The sequence below is a fragment of the Nyctereutes procyonoides genome, unplaced genomic scaffold (assembly GCF_905146905.1).
Source record: "Nyctereutes procyonoides isolate TBG_1078 unplaced genomic scaffold, NYPRO_anot_genome, whole genome shotgun sequence".
Taxonomy (NCBI): domain Eukaryota; kingdom Metazoa; phylum Chordata; class Mammalia; order Carnivora; family Canidae; genus Nyctereutes; species Nyctereutes procyonoides.
This window is the reverse complement of record NW_026575043.1, coordinates 46,897,802-46,913,344: the sequence shown is the minus strand read 5'-3', so window position 1 is coordinate 46,913,344 and position 15,543 is coordinate 46,897,802. Positions and strand designations below refer to the sequence as shown.

At 42.2% G+C, this 15,543-nt stretch overlaps 1 protein-coding gene across 1 annotated transcript in view; it reads left to right on the top strand.

Moving 5' to 3' along the window:
* The first annotated feature begins 2,185 nt into the window (after window positions 1-2,185).
* Window positions 2,186-15,543, top strand: part of GIT2 (GIT ArfGAP 2) — a 48,052-nt gene continuing 34,694 nt past the window's right edge. The window contains 7 exon segments of the mRNA XM_055322445.1: window positions 2,186-2,367; window positions 7,165-7,298; window positions 8,990-9,102; window positions 9,741-9,846; window positions 11,785-11,871; window positions 11,985-12,115; window positions 14,180-14,274. Coding sequence (XP_055178420.1) covers window positions 2,316-2,367; window positions 7,165-7,298; window positions 8,990-9,102; window positions 9,741-9,846; window positions 11,785-11,871; window positions 11,985-12,115; window positions 14,180-14,274 — 718 coding nt within the window. The 5' untranslated portion in view covers window positions 2,186-2,315.

Sequence of the window (15,543 nt, the reverse complement as noted above, 5' to 3'; positions counted from 1 at the left end):
ACATGGTTCAGTCCACAACTGGGCCTGTTCCATACGCTCGGCCTTCAGGGGGAGGCAGCTGGGACCCGGGCCGAACCATTCCAGTTACTGACTCCCTTGCAGCCTTTTTGGAACTGGGCAGCGCCTCCACGATTGGCCAGAAGCCGCTTTGGAAGCGGACAACACTAAACAATGTTAAAGGAGGAGTTCTAAACTCAGGGGAAGTGGCATTAAAGATCTGCAACGCCAGGGGATTGTTCTTTCTCAGGGTTTCTCTGCATGGGCACATTGGAAACTCAGTCATTTTCTTTCCGGGGGCGTGGGGTGGGGGTGGGGGGGGTGGGGTTGTCCTGGGCTTTGTAGGATGCTGAGCACCATCTCTGGCCTTTCTGCCCATTAGATGCCGGAGCACTCCTCCGCCCCAACTGTCTCCAGACATTGCCAAATGTCCCCTGGATGGGGGAAAATCATCCGCAATAGTTGAGAAACACTGTTCTGTGTGAACTCCGAACTGGGTTATAATTCAAAGGCACCTGTGGGGGTTGTTTATTCCACATAAGAAGGTCATTTTTTCTTGAAACTTAGCCACTTGAGTTTTGGATTATGGCTAAAAAGACTAATAGACAATACCCAGAATTGGACACATTCTGCAAATATTAAGTACATTCTTTGGGTTGCAAGCTCAGACACTACAGCTCTGTGATTCGATGAAGAGCCAAGTCAACTTAAGCTACTCACCAGCCTAAGCTATCTGCACAGTTGTCCACAACTAGACTGCACAGCTGGGTGAAGTTATTTAATGCATCCCGAAAGCATCCCCTCTGCCTCCCCTTGCTTGTGTGCATCCAGCTTTTCAGATGCCTGCAACAACAGCTGTTCAAGAATCCTGGCCTAATCCGTTCTCCACACGTGTTGAGTCCCGAAGATTTGTGAGTCTGCGAACCAAAACAGGATATAGGGGCATCAGGATGGCCCACAGGAGCTCTCGGCGTGGAATGTGTGGATTCTGACGCCACACATTTAACACAATGGAGAGATAGGCCAAAAACCAGGGCTTCTAAGTCCTATTCCAGTACTTCCTATTTTTCCAGAAGCTTTTGCAACTTCACCTTTCCCTTCATCCTTCAATGTTTATTGAACTCTCTCTTATTCATGAGTTGAAAAACTCCACAATGGCTGCTTACCAGAATATCTAAAGTCAAAGCAGTGCCTGGCCCTTAAAAGGCATCCAGTATTTGCTGAATGGAGATCATGGCTGCGTTTACATATAATACATGCAATAAATATTCATTAGTATTAGGGTCACATGTCTTCTCTCCTTCACACTGATTAAATTCATCTCATGTGTTTATCTCACTCCAACCTGTGGATCACTGTAGATTATCTATTCTTATTCTCAAAAGCAAAAAGTTGTGATTAGAAAATAATCGTAATACCAAATACCAATAATAGTGTGAGCTACTATTACTGAGTATTTACTATGGGGCGGCACACCTTATTTTTCTGTAAATTATCCCATTTGTCCTTAGCTGGGTAGTAAATATTTAGCTTTTTGGAAAAAAAAAAAAAAACATATGAGGGTTTTTTTCAGCTATTCTTCATCCACTCCCTCTTCTCCTTTTTCTTCTTTACAACCCTTTATAAATGTAAAAATCATTCTTAGATAGCAAGACAAGCCAAAAAAACGTGGACTAGAGGGAGATAACACATCCGTTCCATCTTGCACATGAGTCGAAAACTGCAGCCAAAGGAACACCTACTGTTGCTTATTTTATTTTATTGTAGATCTACCACAGCAGAATGTAAGCGCCATAAGAAAAAAATTTTGTCTTCTTTGCTGTTATTTCTCTTGCGCCTGGAACAGTCTGTGGAATATAGTAGATGCTCAATAAATACTGGGCAAGCGAATGAATTTGACCAGTTATACCAAGTCACTTGACTATTGATTGCCTCAGGAAACTTGTGGCTGCAAAACCCTGGCCATTAGATTTTGCTGCTTCCCCTCGTATTAATCAGCACTGGGACTTGCAAAGAGAGAGAGAGAGAGAGAAACTCAAAATGAAGAAAATACGCATAAACAGGGCAGGAGATGCGGGGGCACATATCTGCCCTCACTCAAGATGGCGGCAAGGTAGCGTGCCCTTTCCGGTCACATGATCTGCCTGTCGGCAAAGGGCGCCTCCCCGCGCGTGCGCGCTGCGCCGCGGCTGCGAGGCGCTGAGGGGAGAGGCGCCGCCGCCTGCGCCGCCTCGGGGACCCGTTAGAGCGGAAGCGCCGCCGCCGCCGCCTTCACTGTCCCGGGGACCCTGATTCCCGGCAGGTGGGAGGCGGGAGCCATGTCCAAGCGGCTTCGGAGCAGCGAGGTGTGCGCTGACTGCAGCGGGCCGGGTGAGTCGCACCGGCTGGGCCCGCTTCCCTCCGCTCGGCGCGGAGGGACCCCTGCCCCGGGGCCGCCCCCTCGGGTCGGGCGGGCCCCTGCGTGCGACCCCTGCCCCCCGGGGTCGCGAGGAGGAGGACCTGGGGCGGCCGCGGGGCGGCCCCCGTGCCGGGCCTGTCAGAGCCGGGCGGGCGCGGGGGCCGCCGCCCTCCCGCCCCTCACCTCCCCTCACCTCCCCTCTCGCCCGCTCTGTCCCAGGCCGGGCGGGGAGGCTGCGGGGTCGGGGCCGCTGCCCCAACAGGAAGGGGCTTGGGCAATCCGCAGGAGGGCCGATTACACCAGTGGAACGCGGGCGTTCTCCCGGCCGCGGCCCCCGGACTCTGCAGGTGTTCCCCTCCTCCCCGCGCGGCCCCCCGGCCCCGGCCCCGGCCCCGGCCCCGGCCCCGGCCCCGGCCCGCGAGGGGGCCCTGCCCGGGGTGGGCGCGCTCGCCGCTTCCGTCCGCCGATAGTCTCCAGGGGAGGGGACCCCCAGGGCTGACTTCCTGCCCCTGACATCCCGGCGCCCGCTCCACCTCCACCGGGACGATCTCCAGGAGGCCGGGGTCCTGCAAGCTCAGCCAGCGCTTGCTTGGGAGGCGGTGCGTGTCTGGAGTTTGGGGATCCGAACGGCCCGGGTTCAAACGGGGTTTTCTCTGTGGGTGACCTTGGGCTGGTGATTTCATTTGGCCCAGCCTTAGTTTCCTCATTTTTCCGACGGCCAGCATTGGGAGAACCACATTCAGTGGTAAGAAGAGTCCGTTCTCATCTACGTTCGTTTCTTTTCTTTTCTTTTCTTTTCTTTTCTTTTCTTTTCTTTTCTTTTCTTTTCTTTTCTTTTCTTGTATTGCGTTGTTTAGTACAGAACCTTTGTGGTCTTTAAAGACAGACTTGAGGTTCAACATCATACATTAATTGCAACATACAAAACAAAATCGCTAGCAAATAGGTGCATTTGGGCATTCAGGCAGGATAGACAGACAGGTGGGCGCGTGGAAAGGCCAAAACCATTCTTCACTTGCATGAGGGGCTTAGGGTTTTCACCTTTAGAGTGTAGATCCCTCTTAGCAATTGAAACTGAGTTGACAGGTCTCTATGCTAGTCTTGGTGCCTGGATTAACCAACCTGCTTTGAAATTCGAAGTAATTCAAAGGTAAGATGGCCCCCATTGGTTACAGTAGCTCCCAGTTAACAATCCTAAAGAAATCGTTGAAAAAACCAGGGTTTTTTTTTTTTTTTTTTTTTTGCAACTGTTCTGAACTTCCATCTTGTTATATGGCAGTAGAGACGGATTTTAAATAGTACTGTGGCAAGTCAGACCTTGTGTGGTTCTTTCATGGTCTGTGTAGTGCAAGTGGGGTTACCAGTTTCCTTTGCAGATTGGGACGCGGGGGGGGGGGTGTAGATGAGTTGAAAAAGAGAACCAAGTTTGTGTGGGTTATTACAGACTCCATTGTATTCTCTGAAAATGTTATTTGTTCCACTTCCTTATTTTCTTGTTTTCAGTTGGGCTTTCTGTGATGTGTTTGTTTCACATGAGTCTAGATTCAGACTTCCTCTTGGAATGCGTATTCTTTACTCATTAGGTGATGCGGACGAACGAAAACAGCTTCTCCATTGCCAGACTAATAACTGTCATGCTGTTCTGCAGCATTTCGTGCATAATTCAGAACATTTCTCTTCCATTGTATCATTTTCGGTGTTGTCTCAAGTGCCTAATCTACAGAGACTTGAGTCACTTCCTTCCTGTTTTGAATATAATTAGGCTACCTTGAAATGTTGTGTGAACTTGAGCAGCTAGGAATTTGTGCTGCCTTTTCTGCAGAGCCCCAATCAAAGAGTTGCCTCTTTCTTTTAGGAGTTCCTTTAAAGATTCTGATGACTGCTGAGGCCTTTTCCCCAGAAAATACACATGTAATCACTCTTTTACACAGAACTTATAACTTCTTAATGGGGCCATAGACATTTCTGAAGCCCAAGGAAGAAGCCCCAGCATAGAACATTTAGGTAATCTGGAAAGGTTTCACCCAGCATCATTCCTATGAACTCAATTTTGATTTTACTTTGTTGTGAACATTTTGATATTTTTTCCATGAGATTCTGATCCATGATATTAAAGCGACTGAGAACATCACTTAATGTGCATTACATCCTTGTTGTCTAATTACTATTTAATTTTCTCCAGGAACACTGTGAATCCTCTGAATGATAGGTGAAAACCAAAGCTATGCTTCAAAATCGTCTTTTTTTTTTTTTTAGGTAGTAGTATGGGTATCAGACTACAAAATGCAGTGTAGGGATCTTTGCAGGGATTTTTCATCTTCGTGTTTTCAATCTTTGCATTTCCGAATAGCACAGTAGTATTGACGGAGTTATACTTACAATGAATTATTTTCTCTCTCTCTCTCTTTTTTTAATAAATTAATTTTTATTGGTGTTCAATTTACCAACATACAGAATAACACCCAGCGCTCATCCCGTCAAGTGTCCCCCTCAGTGCCCGTCACCCATTCACCCCCACCACCCCCCGCCCTCCTCCCCTTCCACCACCCCTAGTTCATTTCCCAGAGTTAGGAGTCTTTATGTTCTGTCTCCCTTTCTGATATTTCCCACACATTTCTTCTCCCTTCCCTTATAATCTCTTTCACTATTATTCATATTCCCCAAATGAATGAGAACATACACTGTTTGTCCTTCTCCGATTGACTTACTTCACTCAGCATAATACCCTCCAGTTCCATCCACGTTGATGCAAATGGTGGGTATTTGTCGTTTCTAATGGCTGAGTAATATTCTCTTTTATTTCAGGGCAAACCTTTAGCCATAACCACATTTTAGCAAATACTTTTCTTTTTTAATGACTTTAATTCATTTGGAATTAATTTTTATTTTATATATAGAGAGAAAGGCAGCTAGTGTGCACTCACATACTCCTGCACACTTGCAGAGAGGGGCAGAAGGAGATGAGAGAAAATCCCAAGCAGAGTCTGTGCTGAGTGTGGAGACTGATCTCATGACTCTGAGATCATGACCTGAGCCAAAATCAAGAGTCAATCACTTGACCAGCTAAGCCACTGAGGTGCCCCAAACCTCATTCATTTTAAATAGCTCGTCCTCTGAACTCAACTACCTGAAAACTCCGCTTGAGATTTTTCACTGTAGTAATAGTTCACCTGAATCATTTGATGTTTTAAGTATTGACAATCAGAAACTTTTTCAGGGATGCCTGGGTGGCTCAGTGGTTGAGCATCTCCCTTTGGCTCAGGTCATGATCCCAGGGTCCTGGGATCAGGTCCCGCATCGGGTTCTCCACAAGAAGCCTGCTTCTCCCTGTCCCTATGCCTATGCCTCTGCCTCTCTGTGTCTCTCATGAATAAATTTTAAGAAATTAAAAAAAAACTTTTTCAGTTATCGAGAATTTCAGCGAGCCCTTGAAAATATCTGAATGGTACTTAGGAAATAATTTAGAGTAGTTATAACAGCTCACATTACTGAGTACTTACTATATGCAAGGAGTTTTACCCTTTATGTGCCCCCCTACTCTGACATATGCTATTATTCCCATTCGATCCATAGTGAGAGGATACTCATATAACTTGTCTGAGATCATTGTGCGAGAAGTGGCAGAGTTAGGGTTCCAACCCTGGACTGCTTGTCTCCAGAGCCACCCTCTCAACCACCACACCCTCTGACTCCCAGGATTTGTCTCTGATTGAAATCTCCTAACTTTTCATTATATGGTTGGAAAGGATTTGAATAAACTGTTAAAAATGGTAAAGATGGTGTACATGCATTTTAGAGATTTTTGTGGACATTGAATAATTTTTAAATATAACTCTTAGACCAAGCAGCTTGAGTGGCACCTATTGTCACCCCATTGTGAGTCTGACGAAATCTGGGGTTTCTAAGTATGTGTTCAGTTTACTTGCCCAGTGTGGATTATTCTCACTGCTTACCAACTACGAATTATGTCGTCTCAAAGGATGTCTGCTAAAGCTCCATGAGACTTGGTGGGAAAAAGTATTGTACATGCACCAAAAATATTACTCACTTTTATTTTACATCTTTACCTCTTTGAGGTTGCTGTTGTTCCCACTTCTGTTCTTTCAGATCAGTTGCAAGGTAGAACTTAGCAGTTTATTTGAAATGACTAATGGATGTCATAGAACATTTCCTAGCAGAGAAGGCCAGGTTCCTCAGTGTGTCCTCCAAGCCACCACAGCCAACAGTTTTACTGTTGTGTTGCTTGCAGCTTTCTGCTGAGCCCAGAGCCATGCAGAGATATGGCAGTAGATTAGGGTTACAGTTTCTTCACCATTTACTTCAGATAATGCTATGTGGATTTTTCACTGACATGGTTATGTTATCTTGCTGTTTGTAGAGATGGATTTGAAATGATTCACCTGTACCCTCTCAGTTTGTTTGTCCTATGTTGAGTGCAGGAGCATGCCTCTGAGATGGTAGATTATATTAGGTCTACAGACTGTAGCCCTGTACCAGAAGGAGACAACTGGTTATTTAGGGCTTCAGCTCATGTGTTTAGTCTCAATTAATGTGGTACTCGATCAGCCAAGATAGGTGGTAACATCAGACAGGCTCACCAGCTTTGTGTGTTGACTAGCATTCTAAAACGACAGAAATAAAAAAAATAAAAATAAAACAACAGAAATGTCTTGTTTTTCTGAAAAACCAAACCTCAGTCATCTTTGGCCATCTGGCAGTATAGCAGCCACCTGGTATCCTCGCCATTGAGATGTCATTCTTCTTTCCAGATCCTTCCTGGGCCTCAGTAAATAGGGGAACTTTTATATGTGACGAGTGCTGCAGTGTCCATCGGAGCCTAGGGCGCCACATCTCTCAAGTAAGGCATCTTAAACACACACCGTGGCCTCCCACGTTGCTGCAGGTAAAGACTAAGAATTCTCACAGTTTGTAATTTGAGCTCTTCGGGCTCATAGTTTTAGGAACTAAAATTTCTCCTACTCCTTAAATCTTACAAATATGTTTCAATCAGCTGAATAGAGGTGCTATGCCTATTAATGCTGTATGTAAGAACTGAATTTGTCATTCGAGATTTTTTTATCCCTCTCCTAACAACTAAATCTTGTGCCAAAATCTTAATTATAGATACAAAAATAATTGTTAAAATTTCTTGGTAGCATTTTACTGGTCACTTTCTGGACTGTCACCAGAAATTATATTTAAATAGTCCATCTTTTCTGTATACCACAATAAATGTTTCTGAAAGCTACAGTCTCAGGCTATTCCTTACATTTCCTGCTTTGATGGAAGCATGGACTGAGATTCCTCTAAAATTCCTGAAACATCTGATTTAAGTTTTCTTGAAGTTCTTGTTACAGGTTAAAGAGGATATTGAGGGATCCCTGGGTGGCGCAGCGGTTTGGCGCCTGCCTTTGGCCCAGGGCGCGATCCTGGAGACCCGGGATCGAATCCCACATTGGGCTCCCGGTGCATGGAGCCTGCTTCTCCCTATGCCTCTGCCTCTCTCTCTTTCTCTCTCTGTGACTATCATAAATAAATAAAAATTAAAAAAAATTAAAAAAAAAAAAGAGGATATTGAGTTAACATGTTTCGATTGAATGCCCTACACTGCTAAGTGTTAAGTGAGGTCTTTGTTTTATTTGGGGTTGAGTGTCATGTCACCTGTACTTCTATTTTGGGGTGCACATTCTTCAAGTTTTATTTGGAAGTCAGAATTAAGCATATGTTTTGCCTTCATTTGTCTTGAGTACATATTTTACTAAATCTGTGGCAGCTGCACAATGTGTCTCTTAAACTTGCCTGTATAAGCCCAGGGGACTAAAACAAGTGGGTTTGGGTCTCTGATGTGACAGTGTCTCCACTAATGCAGAAACAGAGATGGGGCTGGGTCAGGAGTCATGCTTTGAAATGAAATTGGGAAATACGGTTTATTAATAACTTTTACTCAGAAGTTTCTAACAACTCCTTCTCATGTGAAAGTGGGTATTTACTGCTCTCAGGTCTTTGTTTACAGATTTCATTATAGGGCCTGAAGAAAGTCCGGAGATGAGTAGTTTAAAATGCCAGGCTTGACCCTAAAAGAACAATTCTGAAAGTATGGCACATGAACCACCAGTGGTACTCAAAAGACAGATGTAGGTAATACATATTTATTTTAATGGTTGCATTATTTTACTGTGTATTGGAAAACTTTAACTAGCACATCAAGCCATAATTGCTAGTAAAAGTTTGTTTTTTTTTTAATGAGTAGATTTAAAGAAAAATATTAGATGGAAAGTCTAGACAGTACATGGGTTAAGAATCTTGAAAATAGTATTTGGATAATCAGGCTTACCCCAAAGTGTCAAAGTGCTCTTCCTTCATAATCTGTAAGAACAATCTAATCAAACTCTTTTAGGTACTTAGCCGTCTTCCTGGTCAGACCTGAATCCTGCATATAGGTTCATCTTTCTCATTCTAGAATCAGAAAGCAATGATTTGTAAGACATCCTCGCCGTGCAGTGGGTCTTGGTTTTCCCAGTTCAGTCACTACAATTTCCAGTGAATATTTGTGGAAAGAAATTAAAATATGATTTTATACTGCTTGGTTTTTAGATGGTTGAAACTTTGTACAATAATGGTGCTAATTCTATATGGGAACATTCTTTGCTGGACCCTGCCTCTATTATGAGCGGAAGACGTAAAGCTAATCCACAGGATAAAGTACAGTGAGTGGAATGTTTATAAATACTTTTATTTCTTCATAACACTTGGGGCCCACTAAGAGGAGTGCAGCTACTTTGGACCAGCCCCCACAAGGGCAGCACAGGAGGTGGTTACACCCCAATTGTGCATTGAGCTCTCTGCTCTTAGGAATGCAGAACAAGGCCAGGCACAGGACCATCTCTTTTGCATGGTTGTACAGCACAAGCCAGTGGCTTCTCCAGTTTGACACTAATGCTCAGAGACTGTTAATGTAATCTGATTTAATCTTAGGTGCTCAAACAAGAGGCAATCAGACCAAAAATCTCCATTCTGGGCTCTGGTCTGCCTGATGCCTCACCTATAGGATGGGATATAATGCTGCTTCCTCACAAGGCTGTAGGTCAGTTAAGAAAATTACAAAGAGAGAAGCTCTAAAAAGCAAGTATTCTGCAGTCCTGGCCTTTAGAATGACTAATTGATGTTTTGAGACTTCAGGTCTTAAACTCCTGCTGGAACTTATTTCAGTGTCATTCATTTTCTTCTCTAGTAGGGGATATGGGTCACTTCCTTTTCTTTTTACAGCCTAAAGAATGGGAAATGTTGCATCTGAACTGCAAGTAAGCAGCTTTCTTTCTTTCTTTTTTTTCTGGATGGTAATCAGTCCTAATAAAGCAGAATTCATCAGAGCCAAATATCAGATGTTAGCATTTGTCCATCGCTTGCCTTGCCGGGATGATGACAGTATGACTGCCAAAGATCTTAGCAAGGTGGGTCATGCTTTTTAAAATCCCTAAAACTGCTGGATCAAATGATATATTATTTTGTTTGAAAAAAACTTAAAGAGGAAGAAAAGAAAAAACAGAAACTTTCTGTACTCTAAATAATTAATAACAACCTTTTTTGCAATTGGTTACATCTTTAATTTTAGTTCAAATGGCAGCCATTCTGTGTTAGTGGAGGTACAAGGAGGTACAAGGAAAAATAAGTATGTATCTATAAAATTATTTATGTTTTTCAGAAATGGTTTTGAAATTATATTTCTTGAGGCACCTGGGTGGCTCAGTTGGTTGAGCACCTGCCTTCAATTCAGGATCCAGATAATGTGTTTAGTCCTCCGCCCCCAGGATCCTCTGATTGAACCCCGCAGGAAACCTGCTTCTCCCTCTCCCGACTGCTCATGTTCTCTCTTTCACTATCTCTCTCTCAAATAAATAAATAAATAAAATCTTTATCTCAAATAATTAAAATCTTTTTTAAAAAAGAGAGAGAAGGTGAGCACGAGCAGGTGGAGGGGCAGAGGGAGAGGGAGAGGGAGAAGCAGACTCCCCACTGAACTGATCCCAGGATCCTGGGATCATGACCTGAGCCGAAGACAGACGCTTAACCAACTGAGCCACCCAGACACCCCTAAAATTATATCCCTAAAAGTTTTTCATTTAACTTTAAAATAGGAACCATCCCTTGAGTTTGTTTCTAGAAGGGACTAGAAAGTTTGAGGGACCTCTTTAGGTTTCTGGGTTGCATACTGAGTAGGATCTTCAGGAAGCAGGATGACTGAAAGCTGTAGTGCTTATGATTCTTTATTATACTTGTAAAATGAGTAGATGGTTTTCTTTATGTGGGCCTTTGCATGATTTTGAGAGATGCCATGAGAAACATGCATTTTTATTTTCAAAGCACTGCTTTTAAGAAATGTTCACACAGAGCTTGGACACTCGCAATCAGAATTTTAAACTTTGCAAAAAAAAAAGGAATTTTAAACTTTGCATAGAAAACATATATAACTGTTACTTCCGTTAATAAGGCTTGGCATGGGGTTTTTACCACAACTTATAGAATATTAAATACGTTAATTGTAAAAATGAGGTGTGGATATAGATGCTGGAGTAGACTTCTGCATTTTTATAATACGGGTTATTGCATTTTAGACAATTCTAGGTTAGACTTGAAAAAAGCAGCTAATCATCTTCATGTTTAAGAGCTTTTCTGCAGTGGTACAGAATTTGGTATACACCAGGCCTATTTCCCACCCTGAAAGATTTTGTTAAAGTATTGTATACAAGGCCAAGAATGTTGTTATGAGGAGGGTGTGCTATAAAGCAGAATCCAGTAGTTTACAGCATGGGGTACACAGCCCTAAAGCCCTAGGTTAAATAACAACAAATAATAATGATGATTATAATAACAGCAGTTGTATTCTTTGAGTGTTTCCTGTATACCAGGCCCCATGCTGAGCATTTTGTCATATCATTGACTCCTTACAGTAATCCTGTGAATAGGTGGCATTGTTTTCACCATTTTAGAGCTGAGAAAACTAAGGTTCAGATTGTTTAAAGAACTTCCACAAGGTCACACAACTTGAAGGGTATATGGTTTGAACTTCAGGTCTTTGAGACTTCAGAGCTGTGTTCACCTATCTTCTCATACCCCCTTTCACTTCAGGTCTGATTGTACCACTTAGATTGTGCATTTGGGCAGATCAGCCTTCCCAGTCCTTATTTCCTTATCAGTAAAATGGACTTGGCCCCACCTGAGAGCTCTGGGGTGGTTATGTCCAGCAAGGGAGAGGCTGATGCTTCCATCCTTACTGAGCTAAATAACTGATTATCACTAATATAATGTATATTAAAATGATCTGCCAGCTGCTATAGTATACCATTCTTTACACTTTTAACAAATACTTTTTTGATTTGTGTGTTTTTCAGCAACTTCATTCAAGCGTGAGAACAGGGAATCTTGAAACCTGTTTGAGGCTGTTATCTTTAGGAGCACAAGCCAACTTCTTTCACCCTGTGAGAAAAGCATGAATTGATTCAGATACTAAATTGAAACTAAGTGGGTTGTGTTGTAGCCTTTAGTTTTATTTAATTTGCTTGTTTATCTACTTTTTATTAATATTTCTCAGGAAAAAGGAAACACCCCACTCCACGTTGCCTCCAAAGCAGGGCAGATTTTACAGGCAGAATTATTGGCAGTATATGGAGCAGACCCAGGCACACAGGATTCTAGTGGAAAAACTCCTGTGGATTATGCAAGGTGAGAGACCTAGATTTCTTGTCACTGCATCTTCGGTTAGGGATTATGTTGGGTATGATTCATTGTTGGTGGCTAAATTGTGTATGATTAACATTTAACCCCTTTAAGTTAAGGATATACACCTTCTATTATTTTACAGATGAAGGCATTTCAAATACATAAGAGCTCAGAGCCTGGCAAAGTGGGAGGAGGTAGAACCATTAGCTTAGCTAATGTGCTTAGCTTCCAGTCTTTCAAATGACTTCTAATGCAATGGTATTTGAGCCATAGTCCAAAGCAAGTATCAAGAATTGCAAAACCCACTCCTCAGTTTCTTAATATGTTTAGTCATTGCTTGAACTTAAAAAACAGAGCTATATAGATAGGTAGGCATTTAACAAGTAATAGTAAAATGTTAATTATAGGTTTTAGGTAGCAGATGTCTGGGTGCTTGCAATAAAATTCCTTAAGTTTCTTCTTGTTTTAAAAACTTTGTGAAATGCTGGAAAAAGAAAAAAAATCCATGTTAGCCTTGAATATCATTTAAATGGTAGAAGATGGCTCATCTTTCTTTTTCCAAATTAATTTTTTATCAACTGCAAAGCATTCTACTGTTCTGCAGAGGATAAAATGGGTGAAATGCCAAAATTGTGCCTTCCCAGAATTTGTTATCTCATGGAGGAGATGATTCATAAATACATGAAAGAGTTAAAGGAGGCAAGGTAATGTGGAATTCGTTGCCAAAATGGATAACTGGTCTTAAAAGGCATATGTAGGGTTTCTTCGTTGTGACCTAAGTTAGTAAGAAACTTCTTTAGTTGGTCTTTAAAAAATGGGTTGGATTTGGGTGTGTGAAGGAGAAGCTAAGACATTCCAAGTGAAGGAGAAGCTAAGACATTCCAAGTGAAAGAGGTTGAGTTTATGTTCAGGAGGGAGGGATGGACAGGGCATTTTCAGCACAGCAGAGGAGTTTACTGGGTGGAGCAGAGTGTGTCTAGGAATAATAAGAACTTGGGTATTGAGGAGTATAGTATTTCCTAGATCTGAGACTCCACTGACTGTATGGGTCGTCATTATGTCACCTACCTCTTAAGAACAACTTAGCTGATTAAATGATGATGTACCATCAATTGTAGTATACTTCCTGATTTCACAGCTATTTAAAAAGAATGAGGGAAAGAGATCCGTATCTCAGAAATCAAACGTGTGGTAGGTCAGAGGAATATTTTGTAGTGTCTTGAAAGGTGGGAAAAGAAAGTGGCAGAAACGAGACTTCAGCTTTTAAGAGGAAGAGAACCCTCAGTACTTGATACTTAAATGTCACTTACTTTGGAGTTTCCTCATGTGTACCTTGCATATAAAATAGTCTCTCCGTGTAATGATTTATTTATATGCCTGGTTGCTAAAAGGATTTCAAGCAGCTTAAGTATTTACTTGGTGAGTTAAGAAAGACAAACCTCATGTTTTCTCTTATAGAAATTGAAGTTAAGCAGGTAAACCTAGCTACAAGTGTGAGCTGTGTACATTCTGTTGGTCTGTCTCTCCCTGAATTACAAACCTTGAAGTGGTTACTAAACTCTCATCTGGAATCAGACTGGCTGCATCAGGAATCCCTAAGGAAAGGACCTTCTTCAAAATTGACATTCACACTCGTCCTGTCCTGATTCAGAATTCCCACGGTTGGGGCCTGGATATCTACATGTTTTTTTTTTTTTTTCTACATGTTTTTTTAAAGCACACTAGTTAATTTTTGAGAACCTCTACTCTAGATCATTTATTGGTTTTATTTTCTGCCTCATTAAATGAAATGATTCTTTATACGTCCCATAAGTCCTCCATTTCCTTATTAAGTATTCTGTTATGTAAATTAGGAAAGGAGAGGGGGTAGTTCAGACTATGAAAACAGTTTATAGAGGTGGGAATCAAAGTAGACTTTGACAATTTACCTCACACAAAAGGTTGATTATTCTAAGAAGTCACATTTGGTAAATTGCTCAGGTGTCTTGGAAGACATCTCTGTATTTTTTCATTTGAGAGCCAGTGGCTGGTAAGGCATATAAATGGTACTTTGTTTTCTCTTGGTAGGCAAGGAGGGCACCATGAACTGGCGGAACGCCTTGTCGAAATACAGTATGAGCTGACTGACAGACTAGCCTTCTATCTCTGTGGCAGGAAACCAGGTGAGTGAAAGGATAGCAGTCTCTCTACACCTTCAATCAGTTAGCCTCTGGAAAAACAAGTTGGAACACTGTTACCCAAGACCTCTACTTTAAGGTATCCTTGAGAAAATTGTAAATAAGGATTTTTTTATTTGAAATAACTAGCATTTTTGGTTATATGTGAACAAAACTCCTTGAATTTTAGTTTTTAAGACGTTAGCTCCAGAGGAGTAACTATTTCAACAAAGAGCATAATCCAACCAAAATTGAATGTGCACCATAGTTCTTGCACATAACAGGATTAGGAATGGAAGAGCATGTGCAGCCCGGGTGGCTCAGCGGTTTAGTGCCTGCCTTTAGCCCAGGGCATGATCCTGGAGTTCCGGGATTGGGTCCCGCGTCAGGCTCCTGGCATGGAGCCTGCTTCTCCCTCTGCCTGTGTCTCTGCCTCTCTCTCTCTCTCTCTCTGTGTATCTCTCATGAATAAATAAATAAAATCTTAAAAAAAAAAAAAAAGGAATGGAAGAGCAGAGCAATAACTTAGGTAGTTATCTGAATTCTGCCAAGAAATGGAAAAGAGTCCAAAATGAACTTTGCCATTAGCCAACTTTACTTTGGGCCAAATCTAGCCTGTCACTTGTTTATTTAATTGAAGTTTTGTTCCAGGATAGCCATGCCCATTTGTTTACATATTGTGTGGCTGCTTTCACACTACTGCAGCAAAACTGAGTAGATTGAGGGGCTGGCTAGCTCAGTCAATAGAGCATGTGACTCTTAATTTGGGGATTATGAGTTTGAGCCCCACATTGTGTGCAAAGATTACAGAAAGAAAAGGAAAGAAAAAAGAGTAGGTTGAGTAGTTGCAACAAAGACCATAGGGCTACAAAGCAAAAATATTTACCGTCTGGCCCTTTACAGAAAGTTTGCCAATCCCTGACTAGAATATCCACATATACCTACACAGTGATTCACCTACCTAGTTGTATGGTAGAGTTAAGAGGCCCTGGTGTGGTTCCAGTTCCCAGTGAGATGGGGTAAGCACACCCCACCTTTTCTTTCCTGCTAAATATAATTAAAAGCAAAAGCTGGACCAAAAGCACGAAGTGTAGCTATCTAAGGACTCTGGATGGTGTGTTAGGGAACTCAAAGTAACATCAAACTGGTGATTAGTGTTCTATTTTGCTTCTGATATGGCTTTCGTGATAGCCTGAAATCTGGAACTGTATAGCAGGTGCAAAGAAGGCTTCTCTTTCTGGTCTACAGTGCAGTAAATGAGATCCTACAGGACAG